Here is a 27,825-nt window from a genome sequence, read left to right as displayed (position 1 = left end):
ATGCATGGAGTTAAACGTGTGAAGAACAGCTTCCTGTTTGTGGTTATAGAATATGCATGGGGTTAAACGTGTGAAGAACAGCTTCCTGTTTGTGGTTATAGAATATGCATGGAGTTAAACGTGTGAAGAACAGCTTCCTGTTTGAGGATATAGAATATGCATGGAGTTAAACGTGTGAAGAACAGCTTCCTGTTTGTGGTTATAGAATATGCATGGGGTTAAACGTGTGAAGAACAGCTTCCTGTTTGTGGTTATAGAATATGCATGGAGTTAAACGTGTGAAGAACAGCTTCCTGTTTGTGGTTATAGAATATGCATGGGGTTAAACGTGTGAAGAACAGCTTCCTGTTTGTGGTTATAGAATATGCATGGAGTTAAACGTGTGAAGAACAGCTTCCTGTTTGAGGTTATAGAATATGCATGGAGTTAAATGTGTGAAGAACAACTTCCTGTTTGTGGTTATAGAATATGCATGGAGTTAAACGTGTGAAGAACAGCTTCCTGTTTGAGGTTATAGAATATGCATGGAGTTAAACGTGTGAAGAACAGCTTCCTGTTTGTGGTTATAGAATATAAATGGAGTTAAACGTGTGAAGAACAGCTTCCTGTTTGTGGTTATAGAATATGCATGGAGTTAAACGTGTGAAGAACAACTTCCTGTTTGAGGTTATAGAATATGCATGGAGTTAAACGTGTTAAGAACAGCTTCCTGTTTGAGGTTATAGAATATGCATGGAGTTAAACGTGTGAAGAACAACTTCCTGTTTGAGGTTATAGAATATGCATGGAGTTAAATGAGTGAAGAACAGCTTCCTGTTTGTGGTTATAGAATATGCATGGAGTTAAACATGTGAAGAACAGCTTCCTGTTTGAGGTTATAGAATATGCATGGAGTTAAACGTGTGAAGAACAGCTTCCTGTTTGTGGTTATAGAATATAAATGGAGTTAAATGAGTGAAGAACAGCTTCCTGTTTATGGTTATTTGTGAAAAAAACATTATCAGCATGTGGAATGATCCGTTGCTTCTAAAAGAAGGGAAATAAAACGTCTGCCATTACATAGACAGCTTCAATACCATCCTGAATGCCATAATATAATCTGTAAATAGTCAAGTCAGTTTGAAAAAAGAGGGTAACGGTACAGATTTCTGGGTAATACTCTTTAAAATGGTCAAGTATAATGATTGTGATGACTAACAGCTGGTTTAAAACATAGGCCCTGTGGAGAAGGAAGTGAGTGATGTCACAATCATATGGACAGAAGAAAGTGAGGAAGACGGGACGAAGACAGCATCAAGAAAAGAGACGTTGAAAAACACGAGACATGAAGGTTTGAAGGTTTGAAGGTTTGACGCACTATGGTAAAAGTTTGAAAGGTGAACGGTGAGGGTCATAGGGTGGTATAAACGTGGTGGGGTCATGTGGAAGATTAGCTGGTATGAGCAGTGCTGATGATGACAGTGACAGTGGTGAGGGAACTGACCTAGACACACATTCTCATCTTCCAGCTCTGCGGAGTTATTTCGGAAGTAGCCCTGTTTGCAATCCTGGCAGTGCTGGCCCCTTGTGTTGTGTTTACAACTCACGCAAATGACAGAGTTTAGCAGCTCGATGTAGCTGCAGCGGTTGGAGTGGCCGAAGCATTCGCAGTCTTGCAAAGAAGGAAAGGTGGAGAGAGACCAAGGGGTCATCTTTGAGGTGTGGTTGGGTTAGGTTGTGTGCTGCGACGAGTGGCGCTGGTGGTAGTAGCAAGGTAGAGCGAGGAGACACCGTCACATGCCAGGTTAGGATGGAGAGATGGGGGTTGAGGTTGAGGCGATTGTTAGGTGATGAGGAGTAGAGAGCATTAGACATCAGTTCACCCTGGGACTATGGAAAAGCTTGTTGTTAAGAGGGAGAGAGTACGAGACGTTCGCTTCAAGCTTCAAGCACACCACAATGGAAGGATTTTGACAGGGGGGGGGGGGGGGGGGGACTGGAACACACAGTACGACACAGGAACCAAAAAAAAAAAAGACGAGTCTAGTTGGGGGATGTAAATCTCAACATGGGCAAGGTGTAAGTGTGTATCTCCACACTCTGAAATGTACAACTAGACGAGTTGATTTGTCCTACTGTGTGTCCGTTGTGAGGTTAGCAGGAGAGGAGCAGCTGCACCTGTAGTCCTAGTGTAATCGACTGGCCCCTTTAACGTTCACACACCACTGTCATCCTAAACCACAGAGGCATGCAACTAGAACACAAATATAAATAAATACATGTGGTTTCTATAGAGAACCAGTGTTTTGAGAAAGACTTGATACATGTCACAGCCACCCACCAAACCTCCCAGCCAATAAATACCTTGCAACAAAAAAAAAAGGCACTTTGCATTAAAAGCAGTTGAATGTATGCAGAGGTGTGGCAAAGGCAACATATCGTTGAGTGATGTGTAGTGTAGTATTGTGTAGTATTAGATGCCAGATTGGGAGTCAGGCTGTGCCTTGTATCTACTGACTAGTCACACAACGTCAGGCAGGTATGCCAATCACAGAAGGACCCGTTCCAGATCAACCTTGTGTGTGACACCTAGTCTGCCCAGATCAGCCATAGAGTCAGATAGGCAGTTTGACAGACAGACAGTCCTCTCTGAGCTACAGGCAGTTTGACAGACAGACAGTCCTCTCTGAGCTACAGGCAGTTTAACAGACAGACAGGCCTCTCTGAGCTACAGGCAGTTTGACAGACAGACAGTCCTCTCTGAGCTACAGGCAGTTTAACAGACAGACAGGCCTCTCTGAGCTACAGGCAGTTTGACAGACAGACAGTCCTCTCTGAGCTACAGGCAGTTTGACAGACAGACAGTCCTCTCTGAGCTACAGGCAGTTAGACAGACAGACAGGCCTCTCTGAGCTACAGGCAGTTTGAAAGACAGACAGACAGTCCTCTCTGAACAACAGGCAGTTTGACAGACAGACAGTCCTCTCTGAGCTACAGGCAGTTTGAAAGACAAACAGTCCTCTCTGAACAACAGGCAGTTAGACAGACAGACATGCCTCTCTGAGCTACAGGCAGTTTGACAGACAGACAGTCCTCTCTGAGCTACAGGAAGTTAGACAGACAGACAGTTCTCTCTGAGCTACAGGAAGTTAGACGGACAGACAGTTCTCTCTGAGCTACAGGAAGTTAGACAGACATACAGTCCTCTCTGAGCTACAGGCAGTTAGATAGAGGCAGTTTGACAGACAGATAGTTCTCTCTGAGCTACAGGGGCTTTTAGGAGGGATTGTGGTTATTAAGGTCTGGATTGAGGTCAGGTCTTTCAGTCGGTCACCACAAGAGGCATAGAGCTTGGAAAACGGAAGACAGTGGCCTAGCTAGCCTACTCAACTCTATCCACGGTAGAGAATCCTGTGCTGGTCTAGTTGTTGCCAAGTTGCACAGTTCATTTAAGTTCTCAGAATGTTTCTGCTATCTGCTCTAAAACCCTGCTCCTAAAATACGGTTACATGATTTATCATGACTAAAGTAATATCTATGAAACATATTCTAGAATATTTGTAATGTGAGGCATTACAATGATATGTTACAGAGCGTCCCTATTATTTTTCACTGTGAATAAGTGTATTCAATATCACTTGTAACAATTAAACTAGATCCAGATAGACATACGATTACACAACCTACACCTTTACGGAAAGTGTGTACCACATGTCCATACCGCAAAGCAAACTCCATTCTTTCTGTATACAGGAGATTCCTTTCAGGGGGATAGTTGTGTATTAGTACTGTGAAGGTACTACAGGGTTGGGGCCAGGTACCTACAGTGGCCAATGTAGATTCATACAGTGGGGGTTTGGACCACAGCTGACACAGGGAGAACTGTACGAATCTGAGGGCCTCATACCTCTCTTGCTGTTTGTAACTTGATCTGAAGGGACAGTTGACAAATCAACTTGATGAGCTACTAGACAAATAAAACAAAAAGAAGAAAAACAAATAAACACATAAATAAACAAAAGCATGATATTTTTTGTTAAACATTAAATAATATAAAGTTTTAAGGGCTTAAAGCACTAAGCATCATACACATTCCTATTGTACTAAAAAATGGTCTGATATGAATTATTAAATGAAGAGTGAGATAGGTGATGCTATATATATATATATATATACAGTGGGGAGAACAAGTATTTGATACACTGCCGATTTTGCAGGTTTTCCTACTTACAAAGCATGTAGAGGTCTGTCATTTTTATCATAGGTACACTTCAACTGTGAGAGACGGAATCTAAAACAAAAATCCAGAAAATCACATTGTATGATTTTTAAGTAATTAATTTGCATTTTATTGCATGACATAAGTATTTGATCACCTACCAACCAGTAAGAATTCCGGCTCTCACAGACCTGTTAGTTTTTCTTTAAGAAGCCCTCCTGTTCTCCACTCATTACCTGTATTAACTGCACCTGTTTGAACTCGTTACCTGTATAAAAGACACCTGTCCACACACTCAATCAAACAGACTCCAACCTCTCCACAATGGCCAAGACCAGAGAGCTGTGTAAGGACATCAGGGATAAATTGTAGACCTGTACAAGGCTGGGATGGGCTACAGGACAATAGGCAAGCAGCTTGGTGAGAAGGCAACAACTGTTGGCACAATTATTAGAAAATGGAAGAAGTTCAAGATGACGGTCAATCACCCTCGGTCTGGGGCTCCATGCAAGATCTCACCTCGTGGGGCATCAATGATCATGAGGAATGTGAGGGATCAGCCCAGAACTACACGGCAGGACCTGGTCAATGACCTGAAGAGAGCTGGGACCACAGTCTCAAAGAAAACCATTAGTAACACACTACGCCGTCATGGATTAAAATCCTGCAGCGCACGCAAGGTCCCCCTGCTCAAGCCAGCGCATGTCCAGGCCCGTCTGAAGTTTGCCAATGACCATCTGGATGATCCAGAGGAGGAATGGGAGAAGGTCATGTGGTCTGATGAGACAAAAATAGAGCTTTTTGGTCTAAACTCCACTCGCCGTGTTTGGAGGAAGAAGAAGGATGAGTACAACCCCAAGAACACCATCCCAACCATGAAGCATGGAGGTGGAAACATCATTCTTTGGGGATGCTTTTCTGCAAAGGGGACAGGACGACTGCACCGTATTGAGGGGAGGATGGATGGGGCCATGTATCGCGAGATCTTGACCAACAACCTCCTTCCCTCAGTAAGAGCATTGAAGATGGGTCGTGGCTGGGTCTTCCAGCATGACAACGACCCGAAACACACAGCCAGGGCAACTAAGGAGTGGCTCCGTAAGAAGCATCTCAAGGTCCTGGAGTGGCCTAGCCAGTCTCCAGACCTGAACCCAATAGAAAATCTTTGGAGGGAGCCGAAAGTCCGTATTGCCCAGCGACAGCCCCGAAACCTGAAGGATCTGGAGAAGGTCTGTATGGAGGAGTGGGCCAAAATCCTTGCTGCAGTGTGTGCAAACCTGGTCAAGAACTACAGGAAACGTATGATCTCTGTAATTGCAAACTAAGGTTTCTGTACCAAATATTAAGTTCTGCTTTTCTGATGTATCAAATACTTATGTCATGCAATAAAATGCCAATTAATTACTTAAAAATCATACAATGTGATTTTCTGGATTTTTGTTTTAGATTCCTTCTCTCACAGTTGAAGTGTACCTATGATAAACATTACAGACCTCTACATGCTTTGTAAGTAGAAAAACCTGCAAAATCGTCAGTGTATCAAATACTTGTTCTCCCCACTGTATATATCCTATATATTTCATGTTATATTCTGAGACTGCAAATATTAGAGGAATTAATACCCACAATGTTTTCACTTTCATTGCACTGTAGGAACATCTTACTATTGTGGCATACAGTAAGGTTACCCTGACTGTTACAGATGCAGTCTGTTGAATCATGTTGCCTGGAATCTACTCAGGTTTACCATTTGGAAGAAACAAGAGGTGAAACCAAATGCTATTGTCTTCACAATGTAGATGACCAGTAGTGTTGTGTTGTTACATTCTCCTGACAGATAACCAATAGTGTTGTGTTGTTACATTCTCCTGACAGATGACCAGTAGTGTTGTGTTGTTACATTCTCCTGACAGATGACCAGTTGTGTTGTGTTGTTACATTCTCCTGACAGATGACCAGTAGTGTTGTGTTGTTACATTCTCCTGACAGATGACCAGTAGTGTTGTGTTGTTACATTCTCCTGACAGATGACCAATAGTGTTGTGTTGTTACATTCTCCTGACAGATGACCAGTAGTGTTGTGTTGTTACATTCTCCTGACAGATGACCAGTAGTGTTGTGTTGTTACATTCTCCTGACAGATAACCAGTAGTGTTGTGTTGTTACATTCTCCTGACAGATGACCAGTAGTGTTGTGTTGTTACATTCTCCTGACAGATGACCAGTAGTGTTGTGTTGTTACATTCTCCTGACAGATGACCAGTAGTGTTGTGTTGTTACATTCTCCTGACAGATGACCAGTAGTGTTGTGTTGTTACATTCTCCTGACAGATGACCAGTAGTGTTGTGTTGTTACATTCTCCTGACAGATGACCAGTAGTGTTGTGTTGTTACATTCTCCTGACAGATGACCAGTAGTGTTGTGTTGTTACATTCTCCTGACAGATGACCAGTAGTGTTGTGTTGTTACATTCTCCTGACAGATGACCAGTAGTGTTGTGTTGTTACATTCTCCTGACAGATGACCAGTAGTGTTGTGTTGTTACATTCTCCTGACAGATGACCAGTAGTGTTGTGTTGTTACATTCTCCTGACAGATGACCAGTAGTGTTGTGTTGTTACATTCTCCTGACAGATGACCAGTAGTGTTGTGTTGTTACATTCTCCTGACAGATGACCAGTAGTGTTGTGTTGTGTTGTTACATTCTCCTGACAGATGACCAGTAGTGTTGTGTTGTTACATTCTCCTGACAGATGACCAGTAGTGTTGTGTTGTTACATTCTCCTGACAGATGACCAGTAGTGTTGTGTTGTGTTGTTACATTCTCCTGACAGATGACCAGTAGTGTTGTGTTGTTACATTCTCCTGACAGATAACCAATAGTGTTGTGTTGTTACATTCTCCTGACAGATGACCAGTAGTGCTGTGTTGTTACATTCTCCTGACAGATGACCAGTAGTGTTGTGTTGTTACATTCTCCTGACAGATGACCAGTAGTGTTGTGTTGTTACATTCTCCTGGCAGATGACCAGTAGTGTTGTGTTGTGTTGTTACATTCTCCTGACAGATGACCAGTAGTGTTGTGTTGTTACATTCTCCTGACAGATGACCAGTAGTGTTGTGTTGTTACATTCTCCTGACAGATAACCAGTAGTGTTGTGTTGTTACATTCTCCTGACAGATGACCAGTAGTGTTGTGTTGTTACATTCTCCTGACAGATGACCAGTAGTGTTGTGTTGTTACATTCTCCTGACAGATGACCAGTAGTGTTGTGTTGTTACATTCTCCTGACAGATGACCAGTAGTGTTGTGTTGTTACATTCTCCTGACAGATGACCAGTAGTGTTGTGTTGTTACATTCTCCTGACAGATGACCAGTAGTGTTGTGTTGTTACATTCTCCTGACAGATGACCAGTAGTGTTGTGTTGTTACATTCTCCTGGCAGATGACCAGTAGTGTTGTGTTGTGTTGTTACAATCTCCTGACAGATGTTCAGTAGTGTTGTGTTGTTACATTCTCCTGACAGATGACCAGTAGTGTTGTGTTGTTACATTCTCCTGACAGATGACCAGTAGTGTTGTGTTGTTACATTCTCCTGACAGATGACCAGTAGTGTTGTGTTGTTACATTCTCCTGACAGATGACCAGTAGTGTTGTGTTGTTACATTCTCCTGACAGATGACCAGTAGTGTTGTGTTGTTACATTCTCCTGACAGATGACCAGTAGTGTTGTGTTGTTACATTCTCCTGACAGATGACCAGTAGTGTTGTGTTGTTACATTCTCCTGACAGATGACCAGTAGTGTTGTGTTGTTACATTCTCCTGACAGATGACCAGTAGTGTTGTGTTGTTACATTCTCCTGACAGATGACCAGTAGTGTTGTGTTGTTACATTCTCCTGACAGATGACCAGTAGTGTTGTGTTGTTACATTCTCCTGACAGATGACCAGTAGTGTTGTGTTGTTACATTCTCCTGACAGATAACCAGTAGTGTTGTGTTGTTACATTCTCCTGACAGATGACCAGTAGTGTTGTGTTGTGTTGTTACATTCTCCTGACAGATGACCAGTAGTGTTGTGTTGTTACATTATCCTGACAGATGACCAGTAGTGTTGTGTTGTGTTGTTACATTCTCCTGACAGATGACCAATAGTGTTGTGTTGTTACATTCTCCTGACAGATGACCAGTAGTGTTGTGTTGTTACATTCTCCTGACAGATAACCAGTAGTGTTGTGTTGTTACATTCTCCTGACAGATGACCAATAGTGTTGTGTTGTTACATTCTCCTGACAGATGACCAGTAGTGTTGTGTTGTTACATTCTCCTGACAGATAACCAGTAGTGTTGTGTTGTTACATTCTCCTGACAGATGACCAGTAGTGTTGTGTTGTGTTGTTACATTCTCCTGACAGATGACCAGTAGTGCTGTGTTGTTACATTCTCCTGACAGATGACCAGTAGTGTTGTGTTGTTACATTCTCCTGACAGATAACCAGTAGTGTTGTGTTGTTACATTCTCCTGACAGATGACCAGTAGTGTTGTTGTTACATTCTCCTGACAGATGACCAGTAGTGTTGTGTTGTTACATTCTCCTGACAGATGACCAGTAGTGTTGTGTTGTTACATTCTCCTGACAGATGACCAGTAGTGTTGTGTTGTTACATTCTCCTGACAGATAACCAGTAGTGTTGTGTTGTTACATTCTCCTGACAGATGACCAGTAGTGTTGTGTTGTTACATTCTCCTGACAGATGACCAGTAGTGTTGTGTTGTTACATTCTCCTGACAGATGACCAGTAGTGCTGTGTTGTTACATTCTCCTGACAGATAACCAGTAGTGTTGTGTTGTTACATTCTCCTGACAGATGACCAGTAGTGTTGTGTTGTTACATTCTCCTGACAGATGACCAGTAGTGTTGTGTTGTTACATTCTCCTGACAGATGACCAGTAGTGTTGTGTTGTTACATTCTCCTGACAGATGACCAGTAGTGTTGTGTTGTTACATTCTCCTGACAGATGACCAGTAGTGTTGTGTTGTTACATTCTCCTGCCAGATGACCAGTAGTGTTGTGTTGTTACATTCTCCTGACAGATGACCAATAGTGTTGTGTTGTTACATTCTCCTGACAGATAACCAGTAGTGTTGTGTTGTTACATTCTCCTGACAGATGACCAGTAGTGTTGTGTTGTTACATTCTCCTGACAGATGACCAATAGTGTTGTGTTGTTACATTCTCCTGACAGATGACCAGTAGTGTTGTGTTGTTACATTCTCCTGACAGATGACCAGTAGTGTTGTGTTGTTACATTCTCCTGACAGATGACCAGTAGTGTTGTGTTGTTACATTCTCCTGACAGATGACCAATAGTGTTGTGTTGTTACATTCTCCTGACAGATGACCAATAGTGTTGTGTTGTTACATTCTCCTGACAGATGACCAGTAGTGTTGTGTTGTTACATTCTCCTGACAGATGACCAGTAGTGTTGTGTTGTTACATTCTCCTGACAGATGACCAATAGTGTTGTGTTGTTACATTCTCCTGACAGATGACCAGTAGTGTTGTGTTGTTACATTCTCCTGACAGATGACCAGTAGTGTTGTGTTGTTACATTCTCCTGACAGATGACCAGTAGTGTTGTGTTGTTACATTCTCCTGACAGATGACCAGTAGTGTTGTGTTGTTACATTCTCCTGACAGATGACCAGTAGTGTTGTGTTGTTACATTCTCCTGACAGATGACCAGTAGTGTTGTGTTGTTACATTCTCCTGACAGATGACCAGTAGTGTTGTGTTGTTACATTCTCCTGACAGATGACCAGTAGTGTTGTGTTGTGTTGTTACATTCTCCTGACAGATGACCAGTAGTGTTGTGTTGTTACATTCTCCTGACAGATGACCAGTAGTGTTGTGTTGTTACATTCTCCTGACAGATGACCAGTAGTGTTGTGTTGTGTTGTTACATTCTCCTGACAGATGACCAGTAGTGTTGTGTTGTTACATTCTCCTGACAGATAACCAATAGTGTTGTGTTGTTACATTCTCCTGACAGATGACCAGTAGTGCTGTGTTGTTACATTCTCCTGACAGATGACCAGTAGTGTTGTGTTGTTACATTCTCCTGACAGATGACCAGTAGTGTTGTGTTGTTACATTCTCCTGGCAGATGACCAGTAGTGTTGTGTTGTGTTGTTACATTCTCCTGACAGATGACCAGTAGTGTTGTGTTGTTACATTCTCCTGACAGATGACCAGTAGTGTTGTGTTGTTACATTCTCCTGACAGATAACCAGTAGTGTTGTGTTGTTACATTCTCCTGACAGATGACCAGTAGTGTTGTGTTGTTACATTCTCCTGACAGATGACCAGTAGTGTTGTGTTGTTACATTCTCCTGACAGATGACCAGTAGTGTTGTGTTGTTACATTCTCCTGACAGATGACCAGTAGTGTTGTGTTGTTACATTCTCCTGACAGATGACCAGTAGTGTTGTGTTGTTACATTCTCCTGACAGATGACCAGTAGTGTTGTGTTGTTACATTCTCCTGACAGATGACCAGTAGTGTTGTGTTGTTACATTCTCCTGGCAGATGACCAGTAGTGTTGTGTTGTGTTGTTACAATCTCCTGACAGATGTTCAGTAGTGTTGTGTTGTTACATTCTCCTGACAGATGACCAGTAGTGTTGTGTTGTTACATTCTCCTGACAGATGACCAGTAGTGTTGTGTTGTTACATTCTCCTGACAGATGACCAGTAGTGTTGTGTTGTTACATTCTCCTGACAGATGACCAGTAGTGTTGTGTTGTTACATTCTCCTGACAGATGACCAGTAGTGTTGTGTTGTTACATTCTCCTGACAGATGACCAGTAGTGTTGTGTTGTTACATTCTCCTGACAGATGACCAGTAGTGTTGTGTTGTTACATTCTCCTGACAGATGACCAGTAGTGTTGTGTTGTTACATTCTCCTGACAGATGACCAGTAGTGTTGTGTTGTTACATTCTCCTGACAGATGACCAGTAGTGTTGTGTTGTTACATTCTCCTGACAGATGACCAGTAGTGTTGTGTTGTTACATTCTCCTGACAGATGACCAGTAGTGTTGTGTTGTTACATTCTCCTGACAGATAACCAGTAGTGTTGTGTTGTTACATTCTCCTGACAGATGACCAGTAGTGTTGTGTTGTGTTGTTACATTCTCCTGACAGATGACCAGTAGTGTTGTGTTGTTACATTATCCTGACAGATGACCAGTAGTGTTGTGTTGTGTTGTTACATTCTCCTGACAGATGACCAATAGTGTTGTGTTGTTACATTCTCCTGACAGATGACCAGTAGTGTTGTGTTGTTACATTCTCCTGACAGATAACCAGTAGTGTTGTGTTGTTACATTCTCCTGACAGATGACCAATAGTGTTGTGTTGTTACATTCTCCTGACAGATGACCAGTAGTGTTGTGTTGTTACATTCTCCTGACAGATAACCAGTAGTGTTGTGTTGTTACATTCTCCTGACAGATGACCAGTAGTGTTGTGTTGTGTTGTTACATTCTCCTGACAGATGACCAGTAGTGCTGTGTTGTTACATTCTCCTGACAGATGACCAGTAGTGTTGTGTTGTTACATTCTCCTGACAGATAACCAGTAGTGTTGTGTTGTTACATTCTCCTGACAGATGACCAGTAGTGTTGTTGTTACATTCTCCTGACAGATGACCAGTAGTGTTGTGTTGTTACATTCTCCTGACAGATGACCAGTAGTGTTGTGTTGTTACATTCTCCTGACAGATGACCAGTAGTGTTGTGTTGTTACATTCTCCTGACAGATAACCAGTAGTGTTGTGTTGTTACATTCTCCTGACAGATGACCAGTAGTGTTGTGTTGTTACATTCTCCTGACAGATGACCAGTAGTGTTGTGTTGTTACATTCTCCTGACAGATGACCAGTAGTGCTGTGTTGTTACATTCTCCTGACAGATAACCAGTAGTGTTGTGTTGTTACATTCTCCTGACAGATGACCAGTAGTGTTGTGTTGTTACATTCTCCTGACAGATGACCAGTAGTGTTGTGTTGTTACATTCTCCTGACAGATGACCAGTAGTGTTGTGTTGTTACATTCTCCTGACAGATGACCAGTAGTGTTGTGTTGTTACATTCTCCTGACAGATGACCAGTAGTGTTGTGTTGTTACATTCTCCTGCCAGATGACCAGTAGTGTTGTGTTGTTACATTCTCCTGACAGATGACCAATAGTGTTGTGTTGTTACATTCTCCTGACAGATAACCAGTAGTGTTGTGTTGTTACATTCTCCTGACAGATGACCAGTAGTGTTGTGTTGTTACATTCTCCTGACAGATGACCAATAGTGTTGTGTTGTTACATTCTCCTGACAGATGACCAGTAGTGTTGTGTTGTTACATTCTCCTGACAGATGACCAGTAGTGTTGTGTTGTTACATTCTCCTGACAGATGACCAGTAGTGTTGTGTTGTTACATTCTCCTGACAGATGACCAATAGTGTTGTGTTGTTACATTCTCCTGACAGATGACCAATAGTGTTGTGTTGTTACATTCTCCTGACAGATGACCAGTAGTGTTGTGTTGTTACATTCTCCTGACAGATGACCAGTAGTGTTGTGTTGTTACATTCTCCTGACAGATGACCAATAGTGTTGTGTTGTTACATTCTCCTGACAGATGACCAGTAGTGTTGTGTTGTTACATTCTCCTGACAGATGACCAGTAGTGTTGTGTTGTTACATTCTCCTGACAGATGACCAGTAGTGTTGTGTTGTTACATTCTCCTGACAGATGACCAGTAGTGTTGTGTTGTTACATTCTCCTGACAGATGACCAATAGTGTTGTGTTGTTACATTCTCCTGACAGATGACCAGTAGTGTTGTGTTGTTACATTCTCCTGACAGATGACCAATAGTGTTGTGTTGTTACATTCTCCTGACAGATGACCAGTAGTGTTGTGTTGTTACATTCTCCTGACAGATGACCAGTAGTGTTGTGTTGTTACATTCTCCTGACAGATGACCAGTAGTGTTGTGTTGTGTTGTTACATTCTCCTGACAGATGACCAGTAGTGTTGTGTTGTTACATTCTCCTGACAGATGACCAGTAGTGTTGTGTTGTTACATTCTCCTGACAGATGACCAGTAGTGTTGTGTTGTTACATTCTCCTGACAGATGACCAGTAGTGTTGTGTTGTTACATTCTCCTGACAGATGACCAGTAGTGTTGTGTTGTTACATTCTCCTGACAGATGACCAGTAGTGTTGTGTTGTTACATTCTCCTGACAGATAACCAGTAGTGTTGTGTTGTTACATTCTCCTGACAGATGACCAGTAGTGTTGTGTTGTTACATTCTCCTGACAGATGACCAGTAGTGTTGTGTTACATTCTCCTGACGTACCAGCACCACCAGTACCAGCACTACACATCCATCCCACTGCTCCCTGCATCTCTTCGCCATCCAATAACAAACAAAGAAACTGCCTAAGTCCCTCTCACAATGTTCTCGCCAGATATAAATCCAAGACACATACAGTATAGCACACTCTGGCTTCTATACCTCTACATCTGCTTGGCTAGAGCTCTCCATGGAAATACAGGGGCAGTGTTTTTGCAAGACGGTCGCCACATCCACAGCACATCTGCACACTGGATTAACTTGAGTTTGCCTGAAATCAATCTACATAAACCGCTCCGTGAAGCCTCCCTCTTTTCTTCCACCAAGCCCAGATAGAATTTTTGAATCCCTAGAAGCGCCACGCATAATTAAAATGGAGGGGATAAGCAAAGGTATATTGAAACGGGATAGAAGAAAGAGAGGGAGAGGGAGAGAAAGAGATAGAGAGCCTATCTTTATACTGCTCTCGTGGAGAGATTCCGCATCTGGGGGGCTCAAGTGGGGGGGGGGTGGAGAGGGGGATATTGTAATGGAGTCACAGAGTGTTGCAGCACATCCATGTCTGCCGACTACGCCAGAAAACCAAATTCCCTGTTTTGAAGGTGTCCTCTTTTCACTCCTTCACAAAAAAAGAGAGAGTGAATAAAGAAAAAAAAAGATATATACTGTATATATTTGTGTTTCTTTAAAAAAAAAATCTGTATCATTAAAGGTTTTAACACAGATGAACTCTAGGCAGGAAAAGCTCCATCCTGGTGGATCTGGCCTCAACTGTCACAGCTAGTCACTGTATGACTACTATATATTTGAGGAATATCTGTAAAGAGATATGTTTAATCTTAGTTGGAGGTATAGCCTACCTTGGTTTCGGTTAGCAACACCTAGGGATGAGACATTCGGCCGAACTGCATGCAATCGGGAGAAACCATAAGTTATTATGTGCAATGGCTATAGTGGACATCAGATTCATTAACAGTACTAGAAGTTGTAATACAGGTTGACTGGTGGGGTATATGTAGACAACTAGACACACCGGCTTTACTCAGAACAACTCAGAACAACAGAATGACTGACAAGCCTGTACAGGGACAAGCAGTAGATGCATCCCAACACCAGTCCCAGACCATGTCACAGATGACGTCCCAGGGACATTGGATGTAATTGTGTAGTTTCATGGCTCACTTGAGTGTGTGCATCGATGGCAATGACGGATAAACATAAACAAAGAAACAAATATATAACAAACAACAGTCTCTACTTGAGATTCTGTCTGATATGTAGTGGGATAATAACTTACGCAAAAATGGCGGGTTGGTTTAAGTGTCACAGGCATTTTGTTGAGTTTATCAAATGAATGCAATCAATATCTAATTACAGGAATCACGAGGAATAAATCATGTGGTGTGTTAGGAATTGGAATGACTGAGAGTTGTGATGTAACATCATTACATACAATTCTGTATTTCTGTGATGGGGAAATGACTGGTGGTGTTTGTTGGTTGTGGTCGGTTGGGTGAAGGAGCAGGGTTGAGTCAAGCCGAGACAGAAGGAAGGTCTTGTTACTTGTTCTGGTATTGTTCTAGTTCGTTAAAGCAATAATAAGTCTCTGTGTTGCAGTATCCTTGACGTCAGTGTGGTCGTGTAGTCATGTGATCATTAGTGTCCAGTGGTGTCACAGCAAGCAATTTAACCTCCGTGTGATTGGATAGTGAGCCATACATGTGTGGCGTGTCTAATCATTTGAAATACATTCAGTTTTGGTTAAAGATAAGGGTTATGCGTTTAGGAGAAAGTGTTTGGGTATGCATGCACTCAGGCACATAGACATACAGTTAGTTTATGCTGTAGTGTTTGACTAAATTACTATCCAAACCCTCTCCAAGACAATTCCATAACTGATCAACTACATAGAATGTCATGTCCGTTCTAAATAAGATGCACATTAATAAAGGCCACGTGTTCGAATTCAGTTAAGACGCTCTAAATGAGAAGTGACGTCTTATACTCCATGCTCTCATAATGAAATGAAATCTTGCAGAGCTCAGATAAAAACGTATATATATATATATGCATATTTTGCTTTCATGGCTGCATTAGGGCGATTCTGGCTGGCTTAATAAACCTGAAATAAAGTTGCAGAAAGGTCAATAAAGAATTAAAATACTTTCAAACAACAATTTCAAAAAGTGTTTTCTGTCCTGAGGGTGGATCTGAGGGTAGACCTGGGGGTAGATCTGAGGGTAGATCTGGGGGTAGCTCTGAGGGTAGATCTGGGGGTAGATCTGGGGGTAGATCTGGGGGTAGCTCTGAGGGTAGATCTGGGGGTAGATCTGGGGGTAGCTCTGAGGGTAGATCTGGGGGTAGCTCTGAGGGTAGATCTGGGGGTAGATCTGGGGGTAGCTCTATTCCAGGACATTTAGCCGTGTTCTGCTTGGTTCCTTCTTTTATTTTAGAGAACGTAGCTACATACGATTTCAGTTTGTTTTCCCTCAACTTCATCCCTGGTGTGGCTACAGAACTGGCTACAGAACCAAAACTGGGTAGTGTTTCCCTGGTGTGGGTACAGAACTGGCTACAGAACCAAAACTGGGTAGTGTTTCCCTGGTGTGGCTACAGAACCAAAACTGGGTAGTGTTTCCCTGGTGTGGCTACAGAACCAAAACTGGGTAGTGTTTCCCTGGTGTGGCTACAGAACCAAAACTGGGTAGTGTTTCCCTGGTGTGGCTACAGAACCAAAATTGGGTAGTGTTTCCCTGGTGTGGCTACAGAACTGGCTACAGAACCAAAACTGGGTAGTGTTGTGTGTTGTGGCTACAGAACCAAAAATGGGTAGTGTTGTGTGTTGTGGCTACAGAACCAAAACTGGGTAGTGTTTTGTGTTGTGGCTACAGAACCAAAACTGGGTAGTGTTTTGTGTTGTGGCTACAGAACCAAAACTGGGTAGTGTTTCCCTGGTGGGCTACAGAACCAAAAATGGATAGTGTTTCCCTGGTGGGCTACAGAACCAAAATTGGATAGTGTTTTGTGTTGTGGCTACAGAACTAAAACTGGGTAGTGTTTTGTGTTGTGGCTACAGAACCAAAACTGGGTAGTGTTTTGTGTTGTGGCTACAGAACCAAAACTGGATAGTGTTTTGTGTTGTGGCTACAGAACCAAAACTGGGTAGTGTTTCCCTGGTGGGCTACAGAACCAAAATTGGGTAGTGTTTCCCGGGTGTGGCTACAGAACTGGCCACTTAACCAAAACTGTGTAGTGTTGTGTGTTGTGGCTACAGAACCAAAACTGGGTAGTGTTTCCCTGGTGTGGCTACAGAACCAAAACTGGGTAGTGTTTCCCTGGTGTGGCTACAGAACAAAACTGGGTAGTGTTTTGTGTTGTGGCTACAGAACCAAAACTGGGTAGTGTTTTGTGTTGTGGCCACAGAACCAAAACGTTGTAGTGTTTTCCTGGTATGGCTACAGAACCAAAACTGGGTAGTGTTGTGTGTTGTGGCTACTGAACCAAAACTGGGTAGTGTTTCGCTGGTGTGGCTACAGAACCAAAACTGGGTAGTGTTTCCCTGGTGTGGCTACAGAACCAAAACTGGGTAGTGTTTCCCTGGTGTGGCTACAGAACTGGCTACAGAACCAAAACTTTGTAGTGTTTCCCTGGTATGGCTACAGAACCAAAACTGGGTAGTGTTGTGTGTTGTGGCTACTGAACCAAAACTGGGTAGTGTTTCGCTGGTGTGGCTACAGAACCAAAACTGGGTAGTGTTTCCCTGGTGTGGCTACAGAACCAAAACTGGGTAGTGTTTCCCTGGTGTGGCTACAGAACCAAAACTGGGTAGTGTTTCCCTGGTGTGGCTACAGAACCCAAACTGGGTAGTGTTTTGTGTTGTGGCTCCGGAACCCAACCTGGGTAGTGTTTTGTGTTGTGGTGGTTAGGGGGGGAGGATGCTTCTGCAGGTATAGAGACAGACAGTCAGCATCTCATGAGAGCTTCAATACCCACAGGCCTGTGAATTAACCATACAGACATGGCCGTAAGTCAGTCAGTCAGTGTGCCCTTTATGTGAGTCCCACCCACAGACAGACAGACAGGATGTAATACAGACACTCCCTACTAGGGTTCTGAGAGAGCAGCCATGGTCTGGCTAGGTGTCGGGTTGGGGAGGATCTAGGGAGGGGGTGATGTGTGAGAAGTGTATGTATATACAGTATGTATATCTATGGAGAACATGCATGCAGCACAGGCAGGAGACAACACTGAAGGGAGGGAGGGTGTCCACTTGGTTCCATGCTAATTTCTGACGCCAAATATCTCTGAATTTTCATAATAAACTGTTTCTTATTGTTTGTATCAAATTACACTTTTATGTTAGCTTGAGCTCAGTTGTGGTAACTGTTGTGGTTCAGAGTTCAGTGACAACTAGCGAGTTCATTTTACCACCATATTGTCATTGTAAATATGCTGATACCATTGTAAATGTTAAACATGGCAACATCCCAATACTTCTAAAGAGCTTCCTTTAGTTGTCTTCTTCACTTCCTGAATGCTGACATATAAAAAGACTGGGTAGGTCTGATAGCAATACTGCTCTAATATATCTAGTTCCTAGTTATCTAGTCCTAGTTATCTAGACCTAGTTATCTAGTACTAGCTATCTAGTTATCTGGTTCTAGTTATCTAGTCCTAGTTATCTAGACCTAGTTATCTAGTTCCTAGTTATCTAGTCAAAGTTATCTAGTCCTAGTTATCTAGACCTAGTTATCTTGTTCCTAGTTATCTAGTTCCTAGTTATCTAGTCCAAGTTATCTAGTACTAGCTATCTAGTTATCTAGTTCCAGTTATCTAGTCCTGGTAATCTAGTCCTAGTTATCTAGTTAATCTAGTTCCTAGTAATCTAGTTCCTAGTTCTCTAGTCATCTAGTCCTAGTTATCTAGTCATCTAGTCTTAGTTATCTAGTCCTAGTTATCTAGTTCATCTAGTTCCTAGTAATCTAGTTCCTAGTTCTCTAGTCATCTAGTTCCAGTTATCTAGTCCTGGTAATCTAGTCCTAGTTATCTAGTTATCCTAGTTATCATAGTCAATCGGTATATAGCCCACCCAATTTACCTACCTCACCCCCCATACTGCTTTTATTTATTTACTTTTCTGCTCTTTTGCATACCAGTATCTCTACTTGCACATGATCATCTGATGATTTATCACTCCAGTGTTAATCTGCTAAATTGTAATTATTCGATTTATTGCCTACCTCCTCATGCCTTTTGCACACATTGTATATAGATTCTCTTTTTTTCTACCATGTTATTGACTTGTTTATTGTTTACTCCATGTGTAACTGTGTTGTTGTCTGTTCACACTGCTATGCTTTATCTTGGCCAGGTCGCAGTTGCAAATTAGAACTTGTTCTCAACTAGCCTACCTGGTTAAATAAAGGTGAAAAAAAAGAAAAGAAAAAAAAGTAATCTAGTCCTAGTTATCGTGTCCTAGTTATCTAGTTATCTAGTCCTAGTTATCTAGTCCTAGTTATATAGTTATCTAGACCTAGTTATCTAGTCCTAGTTACGTAGTTATCTAGTCCTAGTTATCTAGTTATCTAGACCTAGTTATCTAGTCATAGTTATCTAGTCCTTTGGATATCTGCAGTCATGGAGATAAAAGACTGTAGTTTAGGAAAAGGAAACTATTCAAACACTAATGGGATGCTGTCCATCTAAACTGCTTTTTGTCTATTGGTTTCCCCCAAGTAGAGAGGGTTCTAGCCAGATAGTAAGATTGATGGATAGACTGATGTGGAATGGGCAGGGGCACTTTTACTTGTTCAACACTTGGGTGCATCCTAAATGACATCCCCTATACCCTGCATAGTGCACTACTTTTGACCAGAGCCCTATGGACATCAAAAGCAGTGCACTATACAGAACATAGGGGGACGCATCCTTGGTGTGTGTGTGTGTCTTTTGTTATTCTCCTGAGTCCCAGCCGGCTGCTGTAGTAACTGTAGACTATGTCTCTAGACGTCTCTCTCTCTGTGCTCCAGGGGCCATTGGCTGCAGCAGATAATACTCATATTGAAATGACCTCCCTGACATTATCCCACCACTGGGGTCGGGGCATTTTAATATAATATTATATTTTATAATGCAAAAAGGGGGGGGGTGTTTTGTATGCATACCCAGGTGTCTGGCTGCTATCTAGGCTGAACTTGTTGAAGGTGAATTAGTCCACCTCCACACGCAGCCTTCCAGACAACATGGCAGAAAGCTATTGCCATTTCCTTCAGAGAGGGGAAAAAAAAGGGAATTGAACTAAACCCTGGCATAATGAACACTTCCAAATCAATTATGACTAATCCTTCACTTAAATGAATAATGGGAGGACCTAAATCAGAAATGAACATGTAAAACCACGTGGACTTTGAGGATGGATATGATCAGGCATAGTAAAGCAGCAAGCAGTTTCTGGGGGGGTGGGTGGGATTTCTGCTTCATTTACTTACTAACTGGACCAATGTTACTGGGGATGCCTGCAAGAGAGAGACAAAACAGGGAAATTAGTCTTTTACATTTCATTCTACATTAACAAATTGTATATTGCAGTTTAGGACATTGTTTGTATTCATTTCAACACATTGAATGTAATCTAGTATATACGATCGCACGCACGCCCACATCCACCCACCCACCCACCCACCAGCGGCAGATAGACTAGCTGTTAAAGCATTGGGCCAGTAACCGAAAGGTCGCTGGTTTGAATACCCGAGCTGACAAGGTGAAGAATCTGTCAATGTGCCTTTGAGCAAGGCTCTTAACAGTAATTTGTTCCAGGGGCGCTGCACTACTATGGTTTAACTTTTTTGTTAAAACTATACTTAATATATTCATATGTCACCAAATAATTGATTAAAATACACTGTTTCGCAATTGAAGGTCTACAGTAACTTCAACAGCACTGTCTGGGGTAGCACAATGGTGTAGCCGGAGGACAGCTAGCTTCCGTCCTCCTCTGGCTACATTGACTTCAATACAAAACCTAGGAGGCTCGTAGGCTTCCACAGACATACATGTTAATTATGACCACTTCTGGAGGACTTCCTCCAACCAATCAAAACTTTTGCAGTATGAACGGACATGTTGCCCATTGAATCATAGAATTAGGATCAGAAAATGAACGTGAAAGTGTGTTGTATTGGGATTGTGCCACAGAACATTATGGGGGTTCTATGTGTTGAGAAAATTGGTGACATTGTTGGATAGAGATTAAGAGTGAAGAGTAATCGTTTAGCATTTTCTTTATTATTATTCAATTAAATTTCTTTTTTTCAAATTACAGGAGACGGAAGAGGTATATTATAAATTATTTTCTTGGTTTAAGCATTTTATTTGTGTGTCCAGTTACTGCTATTTATTTAACATTTGTAGAAGTTAGCCTTGCTAACGTCAGTAGCTAGCTAGCAGTTCTCTGCGCCAGAATGATAGAATGGCCAACACTGCTGAAAATGTTGTGAACTTATTGTTTAAAAACAACCTTTCATTCTCTGGGGTACACGGAAAAGTGTGAGAATTAGAAGTGAGGGTCGACCCCTTTGCCCGAGATCAGTTTCGTGAAGAATGATGAAACGGTGAGGGCATTCAATACCAACTGGTATAAAAAGTATAGCTGGTTAACAGGGAGATTTTCATCAAGCTGCATTGCTGGCCTTGCCTGCTTTTTGGAAAGTCTGAGCCTTGGTCGAAAGGTGGGTACATTGATCGTTCAGCTAAACGGCAAAACAAAAGCAGTGAGCATATGAATGCCCACATCAGATTCAAGCTGCATCGATAGAGGACAGGACGAGAGGGAAAGTTCCACCAACAAGGGCAACTACAAGGAGCTTGCAGAGGTTAAAGCTCCCGAGTGGGTTATCGGTCTAAGGCACTGTATTTCAGTGCTAGAGGCATCACTATAGACCCTGGTTCTATTACAGGTTGTATCACAACCGGCCGTGTTTGGGAGTCCCATAGGGCAGCGCACAAATTGGCACAGCGTCGTCCGCGTTAGGGTTTTGCCAGGGTAGGCCGTCATTGTAAATAAGACATTGTTCTTAACTGACTTGCCTGGTTAAATACATTTTAAAAAAGAGGTAAGTGCACGCTTTATTTGCTGAACACATCGAACTTTCAACTGTCTTTTCTAGGATGTCGATTGAGTGTAGTCTGGCCCAGGAGTGAACGGAAAGGCACTGGAGAAACGAACCGCCCTTGCTGTCTCTGCCTGGCCAGTTATTATCTCTCCACCGGGATTCTCTGCCTCCAGGGGGCTGAGTCACTGGCTTACTGGTGCTATTCCATCCCGTCCCTAGGAGGGGTGCGTCACTTGAGTGGGTTGAGTCACTGACGTGATCTTCCATTCCGGGTTTGGTGCCCCCCTCGGGTTTGTGCTGTGGGGGAGATCTTCATGGGCTATACTCAGCCTCGTCTCTGGGTAGTAAGTTGATGGATTGAAGATATTCCTCTATCCCTTAGGAATGCTCCCTCTAATTCTCTCTCTCTCCCTCTCCCTCCCCTCCTGGAGGACCTGAGCCCTGGGACCATGCCCAGGGCCCTGGGACCACTACCTGGCCTGATGATACCTTGCTGTCCCCAGACCACCTGGTCGTGCTGCTGCTCCAGTTTCAACTGTTCTGCCAGCGGCTATGGAACCCTGACCTGTTCACTGGATGTGCTACCATGTCCCGGACCTGCTGTTTTCAACTCTTTCTCTCTGTACCGCACCTGCTGTCTCTAACTCTGAATGCTCGGCTAAAAAAAGCCAACTGACATTTACTCATGAGGTGCTGACCTGTTGTACCCTCTACAACCACTGTGATTAATATTATTATTTGACCATACTGGTCATCTATGAATGTTTGAACATCTTGGCCATGTATTGTTATAATCTTAACCTGGCACACCCCTCAGAGCCTGGTTCCTCTGTTGGCTTCTTCCTAGGTTCCAGCTTTTCTAGGGAGTTTGTCCAAGCCACCGTGCTTCTACGTACATCTGCATTGCTTGCTGTTTCGGGTTTTAGATTTCCGTGTGCGCCTAAGTAGGCTTTACACTTTCCTCCGGTATTTATTTAGCAAAGATGATAAAACATAATCACTCCGGACAGACACAAGCAAAAACTCATGACATAAATATAGCAGCAGCCTAGGCTACACGAAAACATTAAAAATCTTATGCTGTATGGGATGAAAACAATACTATTTTTCAGTCTGATCAACTGTAGGCTAATAAGAAGAGCAACTGGCAATTGTCTTCACTGACATTTTCAACCTGTACCTAACTGAGTCTGTAATACCAACATGTTTCAAGCAGACCACCATAGTCCCTATGCCCAAGAACACTAAGGTAACCTGCCTAAATGACTACCGACACGTAACACTCACGTCTGTAGCCATGAAGTGCTTTGAAAGGCTGGTCATGGTTCACATAAACACCATTATCCCAGAAACCCAAGACCCACTACAATTTGCATACCGCCCCAACAGATCAACAGATGATGCAATCTCTATTGCACTCCACACTGCCCTTTCCCACCTGGACAAAAGGAACACCTATGTGAGAATGCTATTCATTGACTACAGCTCAGCGTTCAACACCACAGTGCTCTCAAAGCTCATCACTAAGCTAAGGACCCTGAGACTAAAGCTAAGGACACCTCCCTCTGCAACTGGATCCTGGACTTCCTGACGGGCCGCACCCAGGTGATAAGGGTAGGTAACAACACATCCGCCATGCTTATCCTCAAAACGGGGGCCCCTCAGGGGATCGTGCTCAGTCCCCTCCTGTACTCCCTGTTCACTCATGACTGCACGGCCAGGCACGACTCCAACACCATCATTAAGTTTGCTGATGGCACAACAGTGGTAGGCCTGATCACCGATAACGATGAGACAGCCTATAGGGAGGAGGTCAGAGACTTGGCTGTGTGGTGCCAGGATAACAACCTCTCCCTCAACATGATCAAGACAAAGGAGATGATTGTGGACTACAGGAAAAGGAGAACCAAGCACGCCCCCATTCTCATCGACGGGGCTGTAGTGGAGCATGTTGAGAGCTTCAAGTTCCTTGGTGTACACATCACCAAAAAACTATCATGGTCCAAACACACCAAGACAGTCGTGAAGAGGGCATGACAAAGCCTACTCCCCCTCAGGTAACTGAAAAGATTTGGCGTGGGTCCTCAGATCTTCAAAAAGTTCTACAGCTGCACCATCGAGAGCATCCTGACTGGTTGCATCACTGACTGGTGTGGCAATTTCTTGGCCTCCGACCGCAAGGCACTACAGAGGGTGGTGCGTACAGCCCAGTACATCACTGGGGCTAAGCTTCCTGCCATCCAGGACTTCTATACCAGGCGGTGTTAGAGGAAGGCCCTAAAAATTGTCAAAGACTCCAGCCACCCTAGTCATAGACTGTTCTCTCTGCTACTTCATGGCAAGCAGTACCGAAGTGCCAAGTCTAGTTCCAAGAGGCTTCTTAACAGCTTCTACCCCCAAGCCATAAGACTCCTGAACAGCTAATACAATGGCTAACCAGAATATTTGCATTGCCCCCGCCCCCTTTTATGCACCTAGTACTCTCTGTTTATCATCTATGCATAGTCACTTTAACTGTACCTATATGTATATATTACCTCAATTACCTTGACTAACTGGTGCCTCCGCACATTGACTCTTTACCGGTACCCCCTGTATATAGCCTCGCTATTGTTATTTTACTGCTGCCCTTTAACTACATTTTTCTTAAAACTGCATTGTTGGTTAAGGGCTTGTAAGTAAGCATTTCACTGTTGTATTCGGAGCTTGTGACAAATACAATTTTATTTGATGGATGTTAAATCCTATGCGCCCTCTCCATCTGGTCAGTGTAAACTAATTGGTAATGTTATGTGTTTATAGTCCATTTGTGTGTCAGGAGAAAATGTGAATGTGATCTCATTAAGTTTATATTCAAAATGGGACTGGCTAGGTTGCCTTTTAATCCAAAATGATTAACTGTGATGAATCAGTCAACATAATAGTGATACCAGATGTGAGTAAATGTTTAATAAGGCCTACATGATGCAAACATTCATAAAGCTCAGCCCTGTGAGTTCTATTGTCCATCAGTTATTGTCTCTGTGTCTGGGTAGAGGAAATCCCCCTTCCTAATATAGTATAAATATAATTCATATGAACAAGTATAAGGTAGCTGCAGTTTGAAAGGGTTTTCATCCCCCCCAGGGAAATTAGTTTTTATCAGGAGTTTTTTTTAAACCATGTGACCTGATTATGAAAAACTGGTCCCATCATAGCCCATTAAACCTTTTTACAACTGATTAATCACTGTCATACTTTATATGGTCCAGAGTTTTCCTAGTTAGGTTAACATATAAGGAAAAACTACAGGCCCCAGGGGGTAAAAATTGCCCCAACGCTCTCGGACCTATGGTGCCACCAGTCTGACCACTCTGGGACCTATGATGTCACCAGTCTGACCGCCCTGGGACCTATGGTGCCACCAGTCTGACCACTCTGGGACCTATGGTGTCACCAGTCTGACCGCTCTGGGACCTATGGTGCCACCAGTCTGACCGCTCTGGGACCTATGGTGTCACCAGTCTGACCGCTCTGGGACCTATGGTGTCACCAGTCTGACCGCTCTGGGACCTGTGGTGGCACCAGTGTGACTGCTCTGGGACCTATGTTGCCACCAGTCTGACCGCTCTGGGACCTATGGTGCCACCAGTCTGACCGCTCTGGGACCTATGGTGCCACCAGTCTGCTTGCAGTTGTCAGTTATCATCAGGATGATCATGGCTTTATTCAGGAACGTTTCTTGGGAACCGTTGACGTGTCAAGTGGGCGAGATGCGCAGTCTGTGTTTGACTTTATAAATATTGAGATGTTTGTGTTGAACTTCATAGAGAAACTTGTTGTTCAAGCCTACGATGGCGCTGCTGTAATGGAATGTTTCTGCTATTTGTATTTCCAGCTAAGACCCCTCCTGTTCCCTGATTAACAGGTGATGACCACTCCACTCCACTACCATTGTCAACACCGCCCCACCGCTCATGTGCCAACTCCTCTCCAAGCTATTTTTTCTCATTACTGTATGTAGAGTCAGTCACATACACAATCACATTATTACAACATCAATGATTTTACTCCTTGCTTGGACTAACTCATTCTTTGCTATTTGGTCTAATTGTGTAGTTTCTTGTGTTATTGTTTTTGTATTCCCATTAAAATCCTGTCCTGCACTGAAGTCAATCCTCTGAACACCTCAACCCATGCCTCATACCCTCATTCAATCACTGCTGTGATCCCTTCCCAACACTGTGTAAGTAGCCCTCTCATTCCCATTCCCCAAAATATTGTACAATAAATGTCTTTATTAAAAGCTTTAGGTTAAATGCTTTAGGTTTAGATTTTTGAAACACTTTGTCGTCTCCTTGTGTTCCGCGCCTATACCGTGAGTCACCACACCTCCTCCATTTTTCAAGTCACCAGCCTCCACTGATGTAAAAATAACAAAAACACAAACTTTATCCCAACAGTGTCTTCTGGCTGTGCACAAACTGGTTGAACTTATTTGTCAATGTATTTTTACATGGAAAATACATTGGATTCCCACCCCCCAAAAAATGTAAGTACAGGATTATGCCAACATTGTAACCAATTTTCTACATAGATAAATGTAGAAAATATGTTACAATTTTACATTTGAAACAACGTCAGATCCACTATCAGAAGAAACAGTAGGCTGGACAGCACCTCCTACTGGAGAGTTGTTCTCTCTACAGCACTTCCTACTGGAGAGTTGTTCTCTCTACAGCACCTCCTACTGGAGAATTGATCTCTCTACAGCACCTCTTACTGGAGAGTTGATCTCTCTACAGCACCTCCTACTGGAGAGTTGATCTCTCTACAGCACCTCCTACTGGAGAGTTGATCTATCTACAGCACCTCCTACTGGAGAGTTGATCTCTCTACAGCACCTCCTACTGGAGAGTTGATCTCTCTACAGCACCTCCTACTGGAGAGTTGATCTCTCTACAGCAACTCTTACTGGAGAGTTGATGTCTCTACAGCACCTCCTCCTGGAGAGTTGTTCTCTCTACAGCGACCTCCTACTGGAGAGTTGATGTCTCTACAGCACCTCCTACTGGAGAGTTGTTCTCTCTACAGCACCTCCTACTGGAGAGTTGATCTATCTACAGCACCTCCCACTGGAGAGTTGATGTCTCTACAGCACCTCCTCCTGGAGAGTTGATCTCTCTACAGCACCTCCTACTGGAGAGTTGATCTCTCTACAGCACCTCCTACTGGAGAGTTGTTCTCTCTACAGCACCTCCTACTGGAGAGTTGATCTATCTACAGCACCTCCCACTGGAGAGTTGATCTCTCTACAGCACCTCCTACTGGAGAGTTGATCTCTCTACAGCACCTCCTACTGGAGAGTTGATCTCTCTACAGCACCTCCTACTGGAGAGTTGATCTCTCTACAGTACCTCCTACTGGAGAATTGATCTCTCTACAGCACCTCTTACTGGAGAGTTGATCTAGCTACAGCACCTCCTACTGGAGAGTTGATCTCTCAACAGCACCTCCTACTGGAGAGTTGATCTCTCTACAGCACCTCCTACTGGAGAGTTGATCTATCTACAGCACCTCCTACTGGAGAGTTGATCTCTCTACAGCACCTCCTACTGGAGAGTTGATCTCTCTACAGCACCTCCTACTGGAGAGTTGATCTCTCTACAGCACCTCCTACTGGAGAGTTGATCTCTCTACAGCACCTCCTACTGGAGAATTGATCTCTCTACAGCACCTCTTACTGGAGAGTTGATCTAGCTACAGCACCTCCTACTGGAGAGTTGATCTCTCTACAGCACCTCCTACTGGAGAGTTGATCTATCTACAGCACCTCCTACTGGAGAGTTGATCTATCTACAGCACCTCCCACTGGAGAGTTGATCTCTCTACAGCACCTCCTACTGGAGAGTTGATATTTCTACAGCACCTCCTACTGGAGAGTTGTTCTCTCTACATCACCTCCTACTGGAGAGTTGATCTCTCTACAGCAACTCCTACTGGAGAGTTGATGTATCTACAGCACCTCCTCCTGGAGAGTTGTTCTCTCTACAGCGACCTCCTACTGGAGAGTTGATATCTCTACAGCACCTCCTACTGGAGAGTTGAT

The 27,825-nt window shown here is 43.2% G+C and overlaps 1 protein-coding gene across 2 annotated transcripts in view; it reads right to left on the bottom strand.

The window, feature by feature from the left end:
* LOC139531499 (netrin-G1-like) overlaps positions 1-27,825 on the bottom strand; it is a 273,240-nt gene that overhangs the window by 30,289 nt on the left and 215,126 nt on the right. For both annotated transcript variants that reach the window (XM_071327993.1, XM_071327992.1), the window contains exons 5-6: positions 20,115-20,141; positions 14,487-14,531 (exon numbers count right to left, since the gene is read on the bottom strand). In XM_071327993.1, the coding sequence (XP_071184094.1) occupies positions 14,487-14,531; positions 20,115-20,141 (72 nt within the window). The remainder of the gene's footprint in view (positions 1-14,486; positions 14,532-20,114; positions 20,142-27,825) is intronic.

The sequence above is a fragment of the Salvelinus alpinus genome, chromosome 10 (genome assembly GCF_045679555.1).
Source record: "Salvelinus alpinus chromosome 10, SLU_Salpinus.1, whole genome shotgun sequence".
Lineage (NCBI taxonomy): Eukaryota > Metazoa > Chordata > Actinopteri > Salmoniformes > Salmonidae > Salvelinus > Salvelinus alpinus.
The sequence above is the reverse complement of the archived record's forward strand: the minus strand, read 5'-3'. Positions and strand labels throughout refer to the sequence as shown.